We start from the raw sequence: 22932 nt of genomic DNA, 5'->3' as shown, positions 1-22932 counted from the left end.
TGTCTTGTAGCAAAACTCATCACCTCCTTGCAGGGAGCACACCAACCACTAGCATCAATGTGAATCCACAACTAGTGACCATGACAGTAACAAAGTTATCAATGGTGAACAGTTTAAGACAGTTAACTTAATAACTACCTACAGCTGTGCCGTAAACACACTATATTTTCCCTCATATTGTAAAAAAAAAAAAGAAATGTTGTAGCTTAAATATTGGAGAATATACGTTCCTAGGAGAGTTTCAGGCATTCATCTCCTCTAGCTGATATTATCATTATTGAACTGCAGACATATATCTGGAAAAAACAGTATTTATCTGTGAATCAATTAGGTGGTCTTATTATATTTATTGGTATTGGGTGTATTTACACCCACTATATATGAATTTATACCATTTGTAATTTGAGATTACGTGTATTTTTATTATGTATTTTTTGGGTATATTAAATATTGCTTTATACATTTTTTGCAATCGTTGTGGATTCAACATCCAATTAAGTTCACCCATTCGATAGCCCTTGTTTTATATGACCTCATAGATGCCTCATCTTCGCGCTGTCACATTTGTATTGTTTAGTTATATTTTTCAAGGGGAGTGACACTATCCCAAGACTAGCAGCGTTTTTGAGTCATCATATAGAGGTTTATTTTATATATTTTTTAACGCCAGGTATATATCTATTTTTATTAGATACAATGGCTGACAAATGTCAACGTTGGTGCTTGCATGCCTTGTGTGACACAGAATAGATCTGTTACGCAGATACAGCACTAATGAAAGCGACAATCATGACGTTTCTTGGTTCCGTAAGAGGAAACGGGCAGCACGGTGGCTTAGTGGTTAGCACTTCTGCCTCACAGCACTGGGGTCATGAGTTCGATTCCAGACCATGGCCTTATCTGTGTGGAGTTTATATGTTCTCCCCGTGTTTGTGAGGGTTTCCTCCGGGTGCTCCAGTTTCCTCCCACAATTCAAAAAACATACTAGTAGGTTAATTGGCTGCTATCAAATCGTGAGTCCCTTCTCTGTACAGCGCTGCAGAATTAGTGGCGCTATGTAAATAAATTATGATGATGATAGCTACATTCTCCAGGTCCCTGGTATTGCCTACTCACATGTATTGGGAGCTGTGGCAGTGGGCGACTGTTGCCCATTGTCTAACAGCTCTTATAGGAATTAGTATTTCTAGCAGACAAAGATCAAAGTTAAGTCACCAGTGTCAAAAACAGGCATATGGCACAGGGCTTACACAGGATTATTGTAGATATATAATGTAGAAGCAAAAAAACAAATGTGTACACTAAATATTTACATTCAAATGTGCTTTAAATTAAATATTTCCTACCTGATTCCTCTAGTGGGTGGGTCAGCTTCAGATTTTCTTTAATTGTTTCTTTATCCCATTCTAAACTGAAGTCTGTAAAGTTCTCTCCATGACTGTCTTCTGAATCCAGTTCATCATCTAAATCCATAATTAGATCCCACTGTTTTACAGAAGACTTATTAGTATTAATAAACAAACAACATACCATTTACAGGCATAATGTTTCCTGACTGATCATTGCTTTTATATGGATCCTTTTCAAACCGGCCGGAAACTCGCAGCTTGATACATTTACCCACAGGTCTAAATCCCATATAACACTTGTGGAAAATCAGAACACAGCAGTTTAGAGAAGACACTCTTCAAATCTGGGAGAACTGGAGCACATTGCACAAGAAGAGTGGATCAAACGGCCACTAGAGAGCGACAGAAAGCTCATCTGCCGCTATAAGAAGGAGTTGATTGCAGTTTTGATTGCAAAAACAAAAGTTCTGTAATATTTACAGAGAAAGAATTGTGGTGACCAAATACTTTTGTTGTTTTAAACTAATGTTCAGAGGATATTGTGAGTTCTTTGAAAAAAAGTGCAAGGGTGCCAATATCTTTGGCCATGACTGTATGTCCCAAGACCTATAAATTGATTTGGCTTTCTCTGCAGTCTCCAACAGCATAAAGGAAAGGAAGGGAGATTCTGAGACGCATGTAAATCTCAGCCTGAGCTTCCACGCAGACGGGAACAGATACAGAAAGGGTCTCATAAAGTCCTCCCCTATTACCAACTAATCAGGTATCAGATCCCGAGGCTATACGTAATGAACATGCTGCCAGAATAATCCAATTTCGGCCATATCACCAGAAATTACAAAATATATGCACGCAATAATGACTCTGCAACCATGCATGAGTAACAGGCACACTTCCAATTCCATGGTGGCCCAATCTGCAGGCTGCAGAAAATCAGTGTCTCCTGATAGTGCTGACAGTGAGGGAACGCGAAAACCAAAGATGTTGTAAAGGGAGGTTAGTTATAGATGATGGAATTACTGTACCTTCTAAACCAAGAGGTCTAGATTCTAGATGCATTGTCTACATTAAGCGTACATAAGCCATCCACCTCTTTCTAGTTGCCTGTGGTAGGATGAACACAATGCTAAGCAATAAGAATAACCCAGTGGATCCCAAACCTTCTCATTTTGAGGCACCCTTAGGGTCTCCTTTAATTTTTCAAGGCACCTCCAAGATAAAAAAAATTACCAAGTAGTCCCCCACCTTGCTTATCCCCGGCCCTGGCTGCGGCACCCCTGTGAGATTGCAGAGGCACCCCAGGGAGCTACGGAGCACAGTTTGGGACCACTGGAATAACCACTTTGGTTTGTATACAAATCTGGGAAAGGGTGTGCACGCCAATCTTCAAGCTTTTAATATGGTAACTGTTGGACGGCTTATGCAAACCTTGAAAATTATGCAACCAAATCTTGGTTTTGTTTTCTTATATGCAGATTTTCAATTAGATCATTAAGCGCATGTGGTACTTATATTGTCTGATCCTATTTTAGTGGCAGTTCATTCTGGATTGAAAAATTTAAATAAGATTGAGCAACTCCCATTTTTTTTAAGCACTATTTTCAATAGCACCTCTGAGAGCTCTATATTTTGCATTTTGGTGGTGGAGGGGCTCCAAGGAGTAGATTACAATTGTGTAGGGTTAGATTTAAGCTGGGTACACACTACACAGTTTTCAGCCAATAATCGGCTAAATCAGCCGACATTCGACCGCTCGTTCAAAAGTCGGGTCAGTGTGTGCAGTGACACGATGGTCGAAAGTCTGCCCAAATGGACAATTGTCGCCTCATTTGGTTGGTCGTACCGTTTAATATTTTCGTTCCAATCTCGTTTCCGTTGTGTAGTGTCTATAAACTTCCGACCGATCCACAACAGTGAGTACGAAATTACAGTCATTGCTCACGACAACATGGCTGTAAAAAGTCGCTAAAGGGACGTCCGCTCTTCCCTTTATTGTCCTAAACAAGGCTAGTGTGTATGCAGTCCACGGACCGAGCGATCGGAACATCGATCGGCATAAAAAGTTGGTGGAAAATTCTGTAGTGTGTACCCAGCTTTACCTACTGGTTACATTCACCTCCCATTTCAACATATGTAAACAAACCAATGCATTTTAATTATTTAGAGGTAAAGTACATTTTCTCACAAGATAACTATACAAAACATATCATAACGCTTTTAAGCTTTTAACAGATATTTATCCAGCTGTACAATATTTAATACCACAATGATACAGCAGACAGTATTCCAAGATACTTCAAATAAAACATCCACTTTTACCTGTGAAATGCTTGACTCTGGAGTCAACACTTCCAAAGATCCTACGGTTGAATTTATTTTTGGTCTATCCGTATGGAACGAACTTGAGATGCGACTTCCAGGATGGGAACGAGACACTGTGGCAAGTCTGGAAATGTCATCCAGGTTTCCTTTCACGATATCCATTTTGAATAAACAGTTTTTGAACTAATAGGAATATCCAAATTTCAAAAAGTACCAATTATACTTTGATATATTTGTATTTGCTAAGAAGTACATTACTTATATGAAAAGCATCATAACACAGGTCTTTTGAAAAAACCATACTAAATATCATATTTATCAAACAACACTGGACAATTGCCAGTCTGTTTGCTCACATCAATCATCTTTCTTCCAAGTAAATTTTACAGCAATTGTCCAGTTTATTGTATTTCCTGTTTTTGTCAATGTCTAAGCAATTTTAATCTAGCACGGCGGTTCCCAAACTGTGCGCAGCAGCTCCCAGGGGTGCCGCGGCGCTGTCACTGGGGTGCCGCGGGCCAGACATAAAAAAAACCCAAAAAAACAGAAACTTACCAATCCGTCGGGCGCCGGGACCCAGCAGCCTCCTCTCTCCTGCAGCTGTCACTGAATATCGACGTCAGTAACAAGCTGCAGGAGAGAGGAGGCTGCTGGGTCCCGGCGCCCGACGGATTGGTAAGTTTTTGTGCTTTGTTTTGTTTTTATGGCTGGCGCCTGGCGCGGGGCAGAGTGAGAGGGATCGCGGCAGAGGAGGGGGACAGAGGATGGTGACAGCGGGACCGAGGAGAGGGACAGAGGATGGTGACAGCGGGACAGAGGAAGGTGACAGCGGGACAGAGGAGGAGAGCAGAGGATGGTGACAGTGGGACAGAGGTTGGGGACAGAGGTTGGTGACAGAGGATGGTGACAGCGGGACAGAGGAGGAGAGCAGAGGATGGTGACAGTGGGACAGAGGATGGTGACAGCGGGACAGAGGAGGAGAGCAGAGGATGGTGACAGTGGGACAGAGGTTGGTGACAGAGGATGGTGACAGCGGGGCAGAGGAGGAGAGCAGAGGATGGTGACAGCGGGACAGAGGTTGGTGACAGAGGATGGTGACAGCGGGACAGAGGAGGAGAGCAGAGGATGGTGACAGTGGGACAGAGGAGGGGGACAGAGGAGGGGGACAGCGGGACAGAGGAGGAGAGCAGAGGATGGTGACAGCGGGGCAGAGGAGGGGGACAGAGAGCAGAGGAGGGGGACAGAGAGCAGAGGATGGTGACATCAGGGCAGAGGAGGGGGACAGAGAGAAAAGGAGGGGGACAGAGGGGCAGAGGAGGGGGACAGAGGGGCAGAGGAGGGGGACAGAGAGCAGAGGATGGGGACAGTGGGGCAGAGGAGGGGCACAGTGGGGCAGAGGAGGGGCACAGTGGGGCAGAGGAGGGGCACAGCGGGGCAGAGTAGGGGCACAGCGGGGCAGAGGAGGGGGACACAGTGTGAGAGGGGCAGAAGAGGGGGACAGAGGATGGTGAGAGGGGGACAGAGGATGGTGACAGCAGGACAGAGGAGGAGAGCAGAGGATGGTGACAGCGTGTGAGAGGGCAGAGGAGGGGGACATTGTGAGAGAGGGCAGAGGAGGGGGGACAGCGTGACAGAGCAGAGATGGGGGGACAGCGTGACAGAGGGCAGAGGGGGCAGTGTGAGAGAGGGCAGTGTGTCTGGATGCAGAGGGGGCAGTGTGTCTGGATGCAGAGGGGGCAGTGTGCCTGAGGGCAGAGTGTCTGGATGCAGAGGGGGCATTTTTGCATACAACTAAATAAGTATTTCTGTTTTTGACCCAACTACTTCTAAAACAGGACTGCTCAATAATTATTTTGGAGGGGTGCCTTGAAAAAATTTGGAGACTCTAAGGGTGCCGCGAACTGCAAAAGTTTGGGAACCACTGATCTAGCAGATTAGAAACAACCTGAAGACAAACAGAAAATTACAATATTCACATGGATATTGCAATCTATAGCCATTGGGAGAATTAGAATGTTCATAACTTATGATATAGAAACAGCAACAAATATATATTACACACAACTGTACATGAAACAAAGCTTATAATCACATTTATATCTACTAAAGCTCAATTCAATACACATTTGAGAAATTATTTCACACCCCAAATTCAAGAATGTCTAATTTAGCGTCCGTCTTGTGCTATTCAGAATATGTGACTGCCCATTACAGAGGATCTGCCAGAAAAGGTCATAAACAAAGTTTAAGCTTTCCAGACAAAGAAAGATCTAGGGATAAATTTATCAAGCTGCGAGTTTCGGGCGGGATTGAAAAGTGGAGATGTTGCCTATAGCAACCAATCAGATTCAAGCTATCGTTTATTTAGTACATTTTACAAAATGATAGTTAGAATCTGATTGGTTGCCATAGGCAACATCTCCACTGTTCAAACCCGCCAGAAAGGCGCAGCTTGATAAATTTACACCCTGGCTATTATGCCTGAGCATCAAACACCAAGGGCTTGATTAATCAAGGAAATTAAAATGAACTTTATTGTGTTTTGTTTTTTTAACGCACATAAAATTGGACATATGCACGTTCATATTCAACTAGAAGAGAATCTGAAGAAACGTCTATTGCTAAATATGGGTCTAGGTACTCTCTGCTTATAGACCACTTGCCGTATTGAGACAGAAACAACACAGTGCTGAATATCTATAATATAAAAACCTAGCGGCGTGTGTTAGTCTGTGTGTGGAAAAAACTACCAGGTGACAGAGCTGCAGCGCCACCTGCTGGGCGGAGTTATATACTACACTGACCTACTAAATTCTTAGCATTATCTAATATATAAAAGTAAAAGCCTAGCGGCGTGTGTTAGTGTGTGTGGAAAAAACTATTTTCTCAGAAAGGGCTCATCCAATTGACCTGAAATTTGGTATACTGACATTATTTGACAAAAAAATTAGAATAGTGAAGCCAGTTAACTTCCATCATCCCCCCTTCCCCCCGCGGGAGTGGTAGTAAAGGCTAAATTTATGAGTTGAGGGCTCAAACTCATTTTCGTGAGGTAATTTTACCTCACGAACACACATTAAAAAGGGCGCTTGCGTCAGGAAGTAACGCTCTTCCCCTGAGGAGGCCTGGGCTAGGCCCAAATGCATGACAAGAATCTTTTTAAGACCTTAAGTAGCTTAATTTGACTAGAATGCATGAGTATCATGCACGGGTTAACTTGTATATATATAATACACATGATCAATATAAAGTCACATCAGAACGCACTAAAAAAAAAAGTACTCAATTATTGTCAACCAATAATAATATATGCATTAATAAAAAATTATTTAAAAAAAAAGAGAAAAAAAACTTTCCCCCCCCCCATAAAATATATTTATTATGATGTTATTAATGTCTACTGTGCATAAAGTGTGCCGATTTTATGGCCATGTCACCAGACTCTCCAGTGATTTGATTAGGGGACTTCAATAATATTATGGATGCGACTCTGAATAAGTGAAGAGAGAGTGATAGGGTGAGGGATCCCAGATGCACCTTGCTGGGTAAATTAACTGTAGAAATGGGACTTGTAGATGTCTGGAGAACCAGGAGCCCTCAGACCAAACAATTTTGCTACTCTGCCACACACCACACTTTTTCACGGATTGACCTAATACTTTTGACATATAGCCTGGCTACAAAGGTCTTAAACCTGGAATATCTTTGTAGGGGCGTTTTGGACGATTCGCCTGTGTCACTAATGCCTGACCCGTCTACTGATAAGGGAACGCACTTCTGGAAGCTAAATCCGCTGTGGTTGACCTTGATGTGCGCGGGAGCGATTTATTTGCCTCATGGGAAGGTTATTTTGGTGATAATGCTGGAAAGGTGGGGCTTGGTGTTCTCTGGGACGTTTTGAAGGCCTATCTCAGGAGTTCCTTTGTTAATACAGAAGGGAGGAGGCTACGTTGGGAAAAAATGTTGTGACCTAGAAGCTGTTTACTTGAGGTTACGCTCAGAGGAGGACAGAATTAAGTGGCGACTGGACTGATCATTTGTTTGGCAAGGCTAAATGTAGACTACTCTTTACCTGGCAGGTCCAATATACCTAATCTGATACTGGGGGTAATTACGTGGCTTGCCTTGCTAGATAGGAGTTGACAAACCGGACTATTCTAGCTATTATAGACACAAAAGGGGGGTATTCAATTGTTGCCGTTAACGCTCTCAAACGAGCGCTCTAAAAATATTAGCGTTAATAAGGTAATTACTCGCTAGATTTCATCTCGCAGCTCCCTGAGCTGCGAGATGAAATTCAGCGAGTAAACTACCGTATTAACGGTATTTACGCGTATATTACCGTATAAACTGTAATATTTTTCGAGCGCTCATTTTTTTTTGTTTTAGCGCGTTAAAAGCAACAATTGAATACCCCCCAAACAACCTTAAACATTTCACGGGTAATGGAATGTGTATTTTTTTATTGTTATAAAAACATCTATACAAATAGCAGGTTAACTATTAAGCATATCTGAGCTATCCTACCTCGTCCATGGGCTCTGTGGAATTTCTTGATGCTCCTATAACCGAGAAGGATATAGATCCGGCAAATCACATTGGGTGGTATCCCTCTGAAAGCTTAGAAAACATTTAGGCAATTTTTTTTATTCCAAAACTGTAGGAAAATTAAAATTATCTTTTGCCAACTGGGTTTTTGTCTCCATGGATGCCTGAGGCAATTACCATTAGGATTCTGAAGCAAGGTAAGGATCTACTTCATCAAGATGCATATCGTCCTGTAACTCTCCTTGTCACCAATGTTAACATACTGGCGACTAGGCTCAAAAGGGTTATTTGCCAGCATGTACACCAAGACTAGAAGGGATTCATGCCCTGGAAAAATACTACATCCAAAATTAGAAGTTTGTTAATTGATTTCAAGATGCCACACATTGCCAACGAGGAGGCAGTGTTGATGTTCTCGGACACTGTCAAGGCCTATGACTCGGTTGAGTGAGCATACTTATGGGAAGTTATGAGTCATTTCAAAATTGGCTCTGGCTTCATCTGTTCATCTACTTTATTCATAGTTATGTTTCATAGCCCTTCAACCTGCCAACATTGTGCACTTTCACCTGCATTGTTCGAGTTGGCCATTCAACCTCTGGCATGCATAATCAGAGCACAGCTCAATATTTTCGACTTACCAGCAGGCAATGTTGTCATACATAAGATCATCCTATATGCTGACGATATTCTTTTGGCTGACATGGTCAACTCACTCAATAATCTCCTCAGTCCCTTGGTTACTACTCGGGTTTCAGGATTAACTGGGGCAAATACAATATATTCCTGCTTCATCTGGTAATTCCAGAGCAGGTGACCTCCTGACATTCCTATTAATGGACTACAAAATTCAAATATTTTGAGATCTGGATCACCACCAGCAGAATATGTTGCCGGTAATAGATCATATTAAAAATAAGACCTGTACCTGGAAAAAAATTACCACTTACTGTTTTGGGGAGGATTAATCTCATTAAGATGCTTATCCAACCACTCCAGCATTCCCTTGTATATATCCCGGATCGGGTTTTCAATAGTATTGATAACTCTGAATTACTATGTGTCTCAGCTGGTTTACATAGAGGAGTTGGTGAGGAACTCCCCTGCTGATACATTGGTGGGATTTACGGTTCTGTGTTTTCACCCTTGCAGCTTTTGCTTGCAGGTTCAAATTGGATTGGGATCAAGCTCTTAGCAAGACTATTAAAGATACAACACTTTGTATCAGATTTCAACAAATTCCTATGTATGTCTTGCATAAGGCGTCTCTCAGTCCACTACGCCTGTTTCATATGGGTAGAAAATCCTCACTAGTATGCACTAGGTGTGGTAATCCTACGGACTGCTTTATCCACATGCTCTGGGAATGTCCTCCCAATACAATATCTAGTCTTTGGACTTCTGCTTGGGAGCTAATTCGTAGATCTGGGGTGGAGATCCCTTGCATTAATAATAAGATATGATTGTTTTGCCCTTAATCTAGAGAGGAGGCTAGCTAGTAACAGATTAAAATCTGTAATTAATTTAACTTCTTTGGTTGAAGTGGTTATAGCCAGATTATGGATGGCGGACTGCCCCCCGAGACTCCAAAACTGGGTGCCTCTAGTTAATACTACTGTCTGACATGAACGCTCTACAAACAAATATAGGGGTGCTGATCCAGGTTTGCTACTCAAATATCCGAGGATGACTGACAGCCTGTTCCTATAAAGCTGGGTACACACTACACTGTTTTCGTCCAATAATCTGCTCAAACAGCCAACATACGACCGCTAGTTCAAAAGTCGGGTCAGTGTGTGCAGTGACACTAATGTCGAAAGTCTGCACAAATGGACGATTATCGCCTCATTGGTTGGTCGTACTGTTTAATATTTTCGGTCCAATCTCCTTTACGCTGTGTAGTGTGTATGAACTTCCGACCAATCCACAACAGGGAGTACGAAATTACAGTCATTGCTCACGACAACATGGCTGTAAAAAGTCGCTAAAGGGACGTCCGCTCTTCCCTTTATCGTCCTAAACAAGGCTAGTGTGTATGCAGTCCATGGACCGAGCGATTGGACCAACGACCGCATGTAAAATCGCTCGGCATAAAAAGTTGGTCGGAATTGCTGTAGTGTGTATCCAGCTTAAGTGTCCGACACTCAATATTTTCTTTTGTTCAATAATGTCATTTTCTTGCGCTGAATGCATTATCCTCTTTTTCATTTTTATTGTCCTTACTTGTGCACAAGATCTTTTCTTTGTTCACCATTTGTGCTATGGTGTGCAACACTAATATTTGGTGCACTCTTGTTGGCTGTATTATGTCTAATAATTTTTCTTATGCTTATGTCTAATAATAATATATTTTTTTCTTATGCTTATCAAAGATGTAAAGCCCTATTTGCTTTAATGTGCTTATTTTTTTTCTTCTTGGGCTTATGTTGTTTGTTTGAAAATGTCAATAAAAATACTCAAATGAAAAAAAAAGAAGAGGACTAATATATTAGTTAAGAAGTTAACTGTAAAAGATAGACAAAGGGTTACATTAAGAAAAATGAATCCATGGATATAATAAACAATAAAACAAAACCAACAAACGGTGCACACATTGTTTGAGACAAATCCAAACAAAAATTGTATTTTATATAAGCTTTGATATATATACCTACTGATGATAACATATGATTTCAGTAGTAAACAAGGTAATTACATCTCAAAAAATAATTGCGGTAACATGTCATACTTGCCCACTCTCGCGGAATGTCCGGGAGACCCCCGGGAGAGCAGGCAAGTCTCTGGCATCCTGCAATTCAGCAGCCGAAATGACGCGATTCATGGTCCATACCGCCACTTTTCCTACTGCTTTCATTGTAACACAATCACATTCCGTTCACTTATATCCCTATTACATTTTCCATACCGCCTCTTCTAAATTTCCACTTCGACCACTGTATATATTATAAATCCATCATAAGGGCACTTCACAAACATCACTCAAAGCCCTGGTGCACAATATCAATGCTGACCATTACAGCATAGAATGACTGGCCAACTTGGCGCTCACGGGCCTTAGAAAAATGCTCAAACTCAGCAGCAACATAGTTATGTTGCAGGATGTGCAGCAATGTCTCAGAGGTTCAAACAAACTCCTGTCTCGAGCCACATCATTGTCCTATCATACCTCACATTTTATACCTAATGAAAGTGCACAAACATCATAGGTGATAGCACATAAAAGCGCAAAAGCAACACACCTGAGCCAATTACTGAAGCATCAACATAGTACTATTAACATCTGCATCAAAATACATAAAATAAAAAAAATAAAAAAAATACATAAATAAATGATCACAAATAGTAACATGTCACTAATACTGTAGTTAGTAGAAATACCAAATACTGGATCGTTGGTACTTAGATAAAATGCAGATCACAGGATAAAGAAGTTTAACCCAGCATACAATCTGTAACTAAACAATACAAATACAAAATTACCAGACAACACGGTCATGGAAACATCTCATCTGTGTCAAACTGCTCTTACACACTACTTCCGGGTACAGCACCTGCCTGTGACTCTGGTTGCCTAGCTACTAGATCTGTCATCCAATAGAGACAAGGAACACGTCAGAGGTATTGTTGCCTAGCAACAAAAGTCCTTTCAGCTTCAACAGCTACAGAAAAAAATGCAGGATCCCATCAAATCAACTCAATTACTAACTTCAACTACTAATTCCAGAATTGTTGTAGCCCAAACACTCTAATTGCATAGAAAATAAATTAGTGAAAAATAAAATCATTAACCAGCGATCATACCAACATTGCCCAACAGTGCAAATACTGCTAAATATATAACTAATATGAACCAAAAAAGGAGAGATTGAGTCTACAAGTAAAGATAAACAATAAATGAAAAGCATACAACCCATATTAAAGAATAATAAAAAATGCTAAAAAAAAAAAAGTATTATGTCATCAAAAAAAATTATACTCCCCAAATATCATGTGTGAAAAATACTACTGCTTTCTATGTGTCAATATGCATTAAAATGTCCAAATGAAAGGGAAGTAGGACAGACAGAGGAATATGGTGCACAGCGGATGTGAATACCTGTAAGGCAAAACGCACACAAAAAATTGCAGAATAAAAATGTATGTGTATTTTAAGCAGCTGTTAACCTTGCTACCATAGTAAAAAACAAAAAAAGATATACAATGGAACTTTATTCATGTTCCATTAGGTTTACACTAGAAAAAAAGGAAATAGAATCAGTTTTGAAAAAAACGGACAATAATGCCCATTAAACACTGTACAACCTGGATGACACTTCACATTCAGATAAAAGGTGTGTATTCGATTGAATCTCTTTTACAAAGTGATAAGATGCTGGTTGTTCGCTCAATCTTTGTGTATAGGTCTTCTTAATGGTTGATTTATGCAACACCATTCGTTCATGAAAAATTCTCTCTGTTTTACAGAATTAAAGGTTTTCACATGGTGAAATGATGATGCAAACTATAGAAGTTGTGGTGCACATTACAAAAAAAATGGGTTTAATATTTCTTCAATGTAGTTGAATGTACAAAACCGTCGCCCTTTAACAGATGTTTACAAGTTATACAATGGGGCCAATTCAATTTGGCCACGTTAGTCTAGGATTAACGCGGCGTTACTACTATTACCTTTAATACGGTAATTTTAACCTGGATTGTTATTTGCGGCCCGAGAGGTGCAAGCAAAAATCAGCGTTAAAATTACCATAATAATGGTAATAGTGCTCAACCCGCGTTATTCCTAGAATACAGCGGCCAAATTGAATTGGCCTGAGTGTTTGGGCTTTTAGATGGAAACGTGCCTTCAGGGGAATCATAGATTATAACGTACCAATTGTATCATTGGCCCTAAGACCCATGCACTAAATTTACTGGATTTGCACTGGGTGAATGAAGCACCAAACCCCAGGATTCAAAAAAATAAAAACATTTTTTGGCTAAAATAAATATTATCAGAGATACATTTAGAACAGAACCATCCCTTTTATTTCTAGGTCTTCATGTGGTCTGAATGGCTTCCTTGATGTCCAATGTTTTTCAGAGGTTATACAGAATGGTAATACAAAGGCATTATAAATAGAGATGAGCGCAATCGGATTTATGAAATCCGAGCCCACCCGAACGTTGCCGATCCAAGTCGGATCCGAGACAGATCCGGGTATTGGCGCCAAATTCAAATCTGAAACTGAGGCTCTGACTCATAATCCCGTTGTCGGATCTCGCGATACTCGGATCCTATAAATTCCCCGCTAGTCGCCGCCATCTTCACTCGGGCATTGATCAGGGTAGAGGGAGGGTGTGTTAGGTGGTCCTCTGTCCTTCTATATCTCGTGCTGTTCAGTTAAGTTCTGTGCTGTTCAGTTAAGTTCTGTACTGTGCTGTGCTGTGTCCTGTTCAGTCCAGTGGTGCTGTGTCCTGTGCTCTGTGCTTCTAAGGGCATAGTTATTTCCCCAATATTCCCAAGTGTTTAAAAAAATAAAAAAAAGTTTTTTCAAAAAAATACAAAAAAAGGAATTAATTTTTTTTTTAATTACAACAAAATTTGCACAACCAATCCTGCAGTATAAGCCCATTGGTACTGCAATATTACCAAGTTCACACATTCAGCAGTAAAAGTCCAGTGGTTCTGCAATATTACAAAGTTCACACATTCTGCAGTATAAGTCCAGTGGTGCTGTGTCCTGTGCTCTGCCTGTTGAGTTTAGTAGTGCTGCTGGGTCCTGTGCTGTGTCCTGTTCAGTCCAGTGGTGCTGTGTCCTGTGCTCTGTGCTTCTAAAGGCATAGGTATTTCCCCATTATTCCCAATTTTTTAAACAATAAAAAAAAAGTTATAAAAAAAATTAAAAAACAAAATTAAAAAAAAAAATAATTATAACCAAATTTGCAAAACCAATCCAGCAGTATATAAGCCCATTAGTACTGCAATATTACCAAGTTCACACATTCAGCAGTAAAAGTCCAGTGGTACTGCTATTACAAAGTTCACTGATTCAGCAGTGTATAAGTCCAGTGGTACTGCTATTACAAAGTTCACTGATTCAGCAGTGTATAAGTCCAGTGGTACTGCTATTACAAAGTTCACTGATTCAGCAGTATAAGTCCAGTGGTACTGCTATTACAAAGTTCACTGATTCAGCAGTATAAGTCCAGTGGTACTGCTATTACAAAGTTCAGTGATTCAGCAGTATAAGTCCAGTGCTACTCTCCTGTGCCGCATATAATTTTTAAAGGCTTTGCCGAGTGTGTGTGGCTTAGGGGTACGCTCTCTTGTGCTACATATAATGGAAAACCAAAATTTGGAGGATAAAGTAGGGAAAGATCAAGACCCACTTCCTCCTAATGCTGAAGCTGCTGCCACTAGTCATGACATAGACGATGAAATGCCATCAACGTCGTCTGGCAAGCCTGATGCCCAATCTCCTAGTACAGGGCATGTAAAATCCAAAAAGCCCAAGTTCTCAAAAAATAGCAAAAAGAGAAACTTAAAATCATCTGAGGAGGAACGTAAAGTTGGCAAAATGCCATTTACGACACGTAGTGGCAAGGAACGGCTTAGGCCCTGGCCCGTGTTCATGACTAGTGGTCCAGCTTCACCCAAGGATCTAAGTCCTCCTCCTCCCCCCCCTACCAAAAATTTAAGAGAGTTATGCTGTCAGCAACAACAACAAAACAGCAAAGAACTCTGCCTTCTAAACAGATGACATCACAAATCCCCAAGGCGAGTCCAAGGGTGTTGTTGGTTGTGAACCCTGACCTTCCCATCACTGTACGGGAAGAGGTGACTCCATCCAGCATTTGCAGCACGCCCTCTGCATATGCTGGAAGGATCACCCACAGTCCAGTTACAGATTTGGCTAATGAAGGTGTGAATGTTGTACACCGGGAGGAGGATATTGATGTAGCTGGCGCTGAGGAGGATGTTGATGATTATGATGCAGACAGATACCAAATTGCCTTTCTCAATTTCTATTTATATTCTAGATTATATTACGTCTGAAAAGTTTTCTGTTTTACTCCTAGTGGAGAGGGGATCTGATGCAGACAGATACCAAACTGCCTTTGTCCATTTCTTTGTATATTTGAATTTCTAGTTCTACAGTCTATGCAGGCTGCTTTATTTATATTCAACTACAAGTGTAGGGCGGGGGGGGGGGGGGGGGGGGGGCATAGATAGCCACCAAAGTAACGTGGTCCAAAAAATGTACCTGGACTGCGTAGATGAGTGGTCACCACAACATAATTTAAAAACCCTGAACTTGTATGATTCGCACCAATAAATGTATCTGGACTGCGTAGAGGAGTGGTCACCACAATATAATAGGAAAACCATCAACTGGTATGAATCGCACCAAAAAATGTACCTGGACTGCGTAGAGGAGTGGTCACCACAATATAATTAATAAAAAAAACCTCCACGGCTCTGAATTCCCCAAAAAAAAAATTCTGGACTGCGTAGTGGGGTGGCCCCGGTACCCAATTTGATATCGGGGCCACAATATAATTAATACACCCTCAACTGGTCAGAATTCCACCAAACAAGTATCTGGACTGCGTAGTGGGGTGGCCCCGGTACTAAATTTGGTACCGGGGCCACAATACCTTCTCCAAGTTCCAAGTATAGTGTTTATAACATATTAACACTACACTAATTCTAGCACGTCAATACCTCTTGTTTTAAATAATGACAGGGCATTTAACTTTTGATTTAATTTTTTGAATTTGTTGACATTTTCTTTTACTTTTTGAACATGGCAAACGACTGTTGAATGGTCACATAATGAAAAAAAAATAGTTGCAAGATGGAATTGTCCTTGGGCCCTCCCACCCACCCTTATGTTGTTGAAATAGGACATGCACACTTTAACAAACCAATCATTTCAGCGACAGGGCCTACCAAACAACTTTGGCTGAAATGATTGGTTTGTTTGGGCCCCCACACCAAAAAAACAATTCATCTCTCCCTGTACAAACTAAACAGGCTCTACTGAGGAAAGATGTCGTCCTCATCCTCAACCTCTGATTCCTCTCCCCCTACAGTGTGTACTTCCTCCTCCTCACACATTATCAATTCGTCCCCGCTGGACTCCACAACCACAGGTCCCTCTGTACTATCTGGAGGGCAGTGCTGTACTTCATTGAGGAATTGATTATTCATTTTTATAAACATCATTTTTTCAAGGTTGTGAGGAAGCAACCTCCTTCGCCGCTCACTGACCAGGTTCCCCGCTGCACTAAAAACTCTTTCCGAGTACACACTGGAGGGGGGACAACTCAGGTAAAATAGAGCCAGTTTGTACAGGGGCTTCCAAACTGCCTTTTTTTCCTGCCAGTAACAATATGGACTGTCTGACATGTCTATTTGGATGGTGTCAGCAAAATAATCCTCCACCATTTTTTTCAATTGTGACAGCATCCAATGCAGCGACAGTAGACATGTCTGCAATGGTTGGCAGGTCCTTCAGTCCGGACCAGATGTTATCAGCATCCCCGCCAGCGGCTCTTTTAGGAAAACTGAGCTTTTTCCTCGCAGCCATAGATGTGGAAGAAAATGAGGGTGGAGCTGTTGGCATGTCACGGTCCTCTTCAGAGGACAATCTCCTGACCAGAAGATCTTTGCACCGCTATAGACTTGTGTCCGCCGGAAACAGAGACACAACATACACTTTAAACCGAGGATCGAGCACGGTTGCCAGAATGTATTCCTCTGACTTTAAAAGACTGACCACCCTCGGATCCTGGCAAAGCGTACGAAGGGCTACATCCACAAGAGCTACATGCTTGGTGTAATCGCAATAGTTTACCAGCTCCTCCCTCACTTTCTCCAGCTGCTTCTGCAACAGCCTGATCAGGGGAATGACCTGACTCAAGCTGGCAGTGTCGGAACTGACTTCTCGTGTAGCAAGTTCAAACGGCTGGAGAACCTTGCACAACACGGAAATCAGTCTCCACTGCGCTTGACTCAGGCGCATCCCCACTCCTTTGCCTATGTCGTAGGTGGCTGTGCAGGTGTCACGGGCACTAGGAGTCTTTGCCCAGGATATCACCAGATGATGGACTTACCAGAGTAATATAGTTGGTAATATGGTTCTCTGGTAGCAGGGTGACAACGGAACAGGAGAAACAGCAGATGGTGAGAGAATGCTCGAGGAAAGTCTATGACTAGCAGCAACTGGTAATGAGTAGATGAATGTACACGAGGAACCAGATGGACAAGGGAACGTGAGGAAAGTCAGTGGTCTGCGTATAGCAAGTTGTACCACTGCTATAGTGAGGTGGAATGTCCAGGAGTAGCGAGGGGTAGTGAGAGTCAGCGGTCTGCGTATAGCAAGTTGTACCACTGCTTATGTGAGAGGATACTTGAAACTGGTGTCACAGGGAACAGGAGTCAGTGGTCTGCGTCAGCAAGTTGTACTACTGCTATATATATGTGAGGAGGGGCACGAGGAGATGAATGTAAAGCGGAGTATACACGGGGCACACAGAACTTGATCCCACGATGATATCCACAATACTACGATAACTGACAAGCACTGCTTAAGTATACAAAGTCACAATAACTATCCAGGCAATAGGAAACAAAGTCAATGGTAACAATAGCTTCAGTGGATAGGAGGCTCCGGAGGAGAACACAACTCAGTCCAGATGGATATGCAATACACAAGCAAAGTCAATGGAAAGTATGCATACCGCGGTTCAGGAGAGCAGGCTGTCAGAGAGACGTGCAGGGATACCTGAACGGCTGAAGGCCGGCAGGAGGAGAGACCACTGGAGGGTGGAAGCGGTAATCAGGTTGGTGTAGCGCACGGCAGGTAATCCAGAATGAACGAAGCAATACTCAGGAAGCAGTAGTAAGTGGAACTGGAAACATGAAGAACACGGGAGAGTTGAGGCTGTCTGGTATCCAGTAGTAGAGGTGGAGGCAGCGGAGCGCTGACACGATAAACCCAGGAGAGTTGAGACGATCAGGAACTCTGTAGTAGTAACGGAGGCAGCGGATAGGAATCAGCTGAGTGCAGGCACGATGAACACAGGAGAGTTGAAGTGAACAGGAACTCTGTAGAAGTAACGGAGGCAGCGGATAGGAATCAGCTGAGTGCAGACACGATGAACACAGGAGAGTTGAAGTGAGCAGGAACTCTGTAGAAGTAACGAAGGCAGCGAATAGGAATCAGCTGAGTGCAGACACGATGAACACAGGAGAGTTGAAGTGGTCTGGAAACCACAATAGTAGTAAACAGGAATCAGCAGGAGCTGAATACACGAGGAACACAGGAACACCTTCAGAGGCTCATGGGTAATGAGACTCCAAGATCAGGCACCCAGGTAATGATCACAGGTGGTTTAAATAGGGAGGGTTGCCTGATCATCCAATCAATTAAAAGCAATAGGTACTGAAGGTTTGATAAGGGCTGCACATGCGCAGACCCTCAGGATGGCGGACGGCCACGGTTCCTGAATACACGGGAAGTGGCACTCACAGTCCGGTGAGTGACAGTAGGCCTGAATGGCCTTTTGCTGCTCCTCCATCCTCTGCAGCATATAGATGGTGGAGTTTTAGCGCGTCACAACCTCTTGTTTGAGGTGATGGCAGGGCAGGTTCATGGTATTTTGATGTGCCTCTAGTCTGCGGTAGGCACTGGCTGAATGCCGAAAGTGTCCAGCAATTTTGCGCGCCACCGCAAGCATCACACTCCTGTCACTCTTGAGGTAATGCTGCACCACCAAATTAATGGTGTGGGCAAAACATGGGACGTGCTGGAAATTGCCCATATTTAATGCCCGCACAATGTTACTGGCATTGTCTGACACCACAAATCCCCATGAGAGTCTAAGTGGGGTAAGCCACTGGGAGATAATTTCCCTCAGTTTCTCTAATATGTTGTCAGCGTTGTGCCTTTTATTAAAGCCTGTAATACACAATGTTGCCTGCCTTTGCACGAGCAGCCATTTTGTAGATGCTGCTACTGATGCAGCTGTTGCTGTTGCTGCGGAAGGGGATGCATCTACCCAGTGGGCTGTCACAGTCATATAGTCCTTCGTTTGCCCAGAACCACTTGTCCACATGTCCGTGGTTAAGTGGACAGTGGGTACAACCGCATTTTTTAGAGCACTGAGGACACTTGATCGTACTTCTCTGTACATTTTTGGTATCACCTGCCTAGTGAAGTGGAATCTCGACAGGATTTGGTACCGGGGACACAATACCTCCATCAACCCTCTAAATCCCACTCCACTGATGGCGGACACCGGGTGCACGTCTAACACCAACATTGCAGTTACAGCCGCAGTTATACGCTTTGCAATAGGGTGACTACTATCGTATTTTGTGGTCATGGCAAACGACTGTTGGATGGTCAATTGTTTTGTGAAACACTTAGCGGTCTTACGACTTCCCCTCTGGGAAGATGACCGACTAACAGCAGCAACAGCAGCAGTGGCAGTAGTAGGCGTACCGCTGCAGGATTCCTCGGATGAATCCCGTATTGGAGAGGACTCAGTCTGGCTGCTGACTTGGGCTGCAGGACTGAATCTTATGGAGATCGTTGAGGAAGTTGACGAGGAGGGTGTTGCTGGTGTGTATCCAACTGGACCACGGGATTTAGGTGTCCCTGTACCGATGACAGTTCTAGCCCCAGTTCCTGAACTAACCACTGAACTATGAAGGTTATTCAGGTGACGTATAAGGGAGGATGTCCCTAGGTGGGCAAGATCCTTACCCCTGCTTATTTGAGCTTTACATAAGCTACATATGGCCATACATTGGTTGTCCGGATTTGGATAAAAATAACTCCAGACGACAGAGATGCATTTTTTGCTCTTCTGACCAGGCATGACGATGGGATTTTTCATCCCATGGACATCAGCTGTTTCCCCCCCTGGTGCCTCATTTTCAATAACCACATCACCATCCTCATCATCAAGTTCCTCCACAGCGCAGCTACATCATCAATAGCCTCCTCCCGAGCCACCTCTTCCCGTACAGCGATGGGAAGGTCAGGCTTGAAAACCACCAACACCCTTGGACTCGCCTTGGGGATTTGTGATAATTTCTCTTTAGAAGGCAGAGTTGTTTGCTGTTTTGTTGCTGACAGCATAACTCTCTTCAATTTTTTGTAGGGGGGGGGGGAGGAGGAGGAGGGCTAAGATCCTTGGGTGAAGCTGGACCACTAGTCATGAACACGGACCAGGGCCTAAGCCGTTCCTTGCCACTACGTGCCGTCAATGGCATATTGCCAACTTTACGTTTCTCCTCAGATGATTTTAAGTTTCTCTTTTTGCTATTTTTTGAGAACTTGGGCTTTTTGGATTTTACATGCTCTGTACTAGGAGATTGGGCATCGGGCTTGGAAGACGACGTTGATGGCATTTCATCGTCTATGTCATGACTAGTGGCAGCAGCTTCAGCATTAGGAGGAAGTGGGTCTTGATCTTTCCCTACTTTATCCTCCAAATTTTGGTTTTCCATCATATGTAGCACAAGAGAGCGTACCCCTAAGCCACACACACTCGGCAAAGCCTTTAAAAATTATATGCGGCACAGGAGAGTAGCACTGGACTTATACTGCTGAATCAGTGAACTTTGTAATAGCAGTACCACTGGACTTATACTGCTGAATCAGTGAACTTTGTAATAGCAGTACCACTGGACTTATACTGCTGAATCAGTGAACTTTGTAATAGCAGTACCACTGGACTTATACACTGCTGAATCAGTGAACTTTGTAATAGCAGTACCACTGGACTTTTACTGCTGAATGTGTGAACTTGGTAATATTGCAGTACCAATGGGCTTATATACTGCTGGATTGGTTTTGCAGTGTGAATATTTTATTTTCTCTGACATTTTGCTGTAGATGGAAATACTTTTAATGCGGCCGTGTGGGTTCAAATGATCATTCAATAGTTATGGTTTTTTTTTAGATATATGTTAGTTTTATTTCATGTGGAATGATTCATGAAAATTCTGCCATTACTATTTAATTGAGGGAAAAGGGTATCTGTTACCTATATGTGTGTATGTATTCTGTTGTTGCTATTTTGTGGGAGATTTGAAAAAAGCAAAACAATGGTTTCCTACAGTGTCGCCTGTATAATTGGTGGTATTGCTGTAGTATGGGGTGGCGTAGTGGCGGCAATGCTGTAGTTTGTTTGGGGCTTGGTATTGTTAATAAGTAGGAGATGGTATTGCTGTAATGTGGGGGTGATGCCGATTGCTGTAATGTGGGGGGTGATGCCGGTTGCTGTAATGTGGGGGTGATGCCGGTTGCTGTAATGTGGGGGGTGATGCCGGTTGCTGTAATGTGGGGGGTGATGCTGGTTGCTGTAATGTGGGGGGTGATGCTGGTTGTTGTAATGTGGGGGTGATACCGGTTGCTGTAATGTGGGGGGGTGATGCCGGTTGCTGTAATGTGGGGGTGATTGATGTAGTATGAGTGTGTGTGGTGGGTTATTTATTGCTGTAATTTGGGCACTAATAATGTATTGTCATGGTATTTATTGATGTAAATGGGATGCTAACAATGTAATGTTGAGGGTCATTAGGAGAAATAATTCTCCCCCCCCCCCTCCACACACACACTCATACTACATCATGTTGTACAACACCAGCAACGCGCACTGCGCCAGCATCAGTGTGCAACAATATAGTGCATGGAGCCCACAACATGTGGGCCTGTGTGCTTTAAATGCCAGGGCTGATTTTTAGTCCCAGTCCGGCCCTGATATAGTCCATACTCAACACATGATTTGTGTACTCGTGTACTAATTACAAACATGTCTTATGATATTTGCATTGCGTGAGCTACAAGGACAGAGAAAACATGCATACAGACCCAGACATTTGTGGGCTATTCACTAAGAACAAGTGCCTCACAATTATTTATTGGGGTGGGGAGCCACGACAAGATGCGCTACTCAATTAAACTACTGAAGTGACTGCTTTGCTGGTCGTTGAAACACCTTCTCTGCAGAGATCTGTCAGTTTCATTTCCATCGGTTTGGGGTAAGCGCACATCGTCACTGGTATTGGATACCATAGAGAAAAGATTCGAATGCTATGGTTTTAATCTTGAAAGTCTAATTTCCAGCAGAAGTCTGGTAATAAAGAACATATATTTTTTTTATTACAACTTGTATTGGATATTTCTTAACATTCTATGAACCAATAAATACAAATAAAGGAGTGAGATCTTTTAGCTTATGGTAATATAAGTAGATATTGAATATATCACAGTTTTTTATGAGACCTAAAAATATAAGAAAGTCCCAAACATTGTTTATATAGGGTAAGGAGTAACATTTGATGTAATGTAAGAAAAAGATTATAATTATCACTCTTTCCGAGAAATCAATAGATCCGCATTCATTGTGTTTGGATTTAATAGTAGGAATGAAGTCACTATTGGGGATCATGTTGTTCTGATACGGATCACACTGTGTTTCTTTATTTTCATTTTTTTACATGTTAAACTGGAGCAACAACAAAGAAACTAAACCTTCACGCTTGCAAGCAAGAGGATATTTTTTGCACTTTTGAGACTTTCTTCAATCACTAAATGTTGAACACTTTATTTAATATTTATTATTGTAAGATTAACACCAGGGCGGAACGGCACTATTGTTTTATTACGTATTGCATTGAATTGACTTTAGCCTCTCTCGGTCTGTGTGTGTG

General features: G+C 42.4%; 1 protein-coding gene across 3 annotated transcripts in view; it reads right to left on the bottom strand.

The window, feature by feature from the left end:
• Positions 1-11785, bottom strand: part of FSIP1 (fibrous sheath interacting protein 1) — a 75260-nt gene extending 63475 nt beyond the window's left edge. For all 3 annotated transcript variants that reach the window (XM_075193207.1, XM_075193208.1, XM_075193209.1), the window contains exons 1-3: positions 11700-11785; positions 3669-3854; positions 1347-1485 (exon numbers count right to left, since the gene is read on the bottom strand). In XM_075193207.1, the coding sequence (XP_075049308.1) occupies positions 1347-1485; positions 3669-3833 (304 nt within the window). In that variant the 5' untranslated portion in view covers positions 3834-3854; positions 11700-11785. The remainder of the gene's footprint in view (positions 1-1346; positions 1486-3668; positions 3855-11699) is intronic.
• Between the last annotated feature and the right edge of the window lie 11147 nt (positions 11786-22932).

This window comes from Mixophyes fleayi, chromosome 12 (genome assembly GCF_038048845.1).
Source record: "Mixophyes fleayi isolate aMixFle1 chromosome 12, aMixFle1.hap1, whole genome shotgun sequence".
Lineage (NCBI taxonomy): Eukaryota > Metazoa > Chordata > Amphibia > Anura > Limnodynastidae > Mixophyes > Mixophyes fleayi.
The sequence above is the reverse complement of the archived record's forward strand: the minus strand, read 5'-3'. Positions and strand labels throughout refer to the sequence as shown.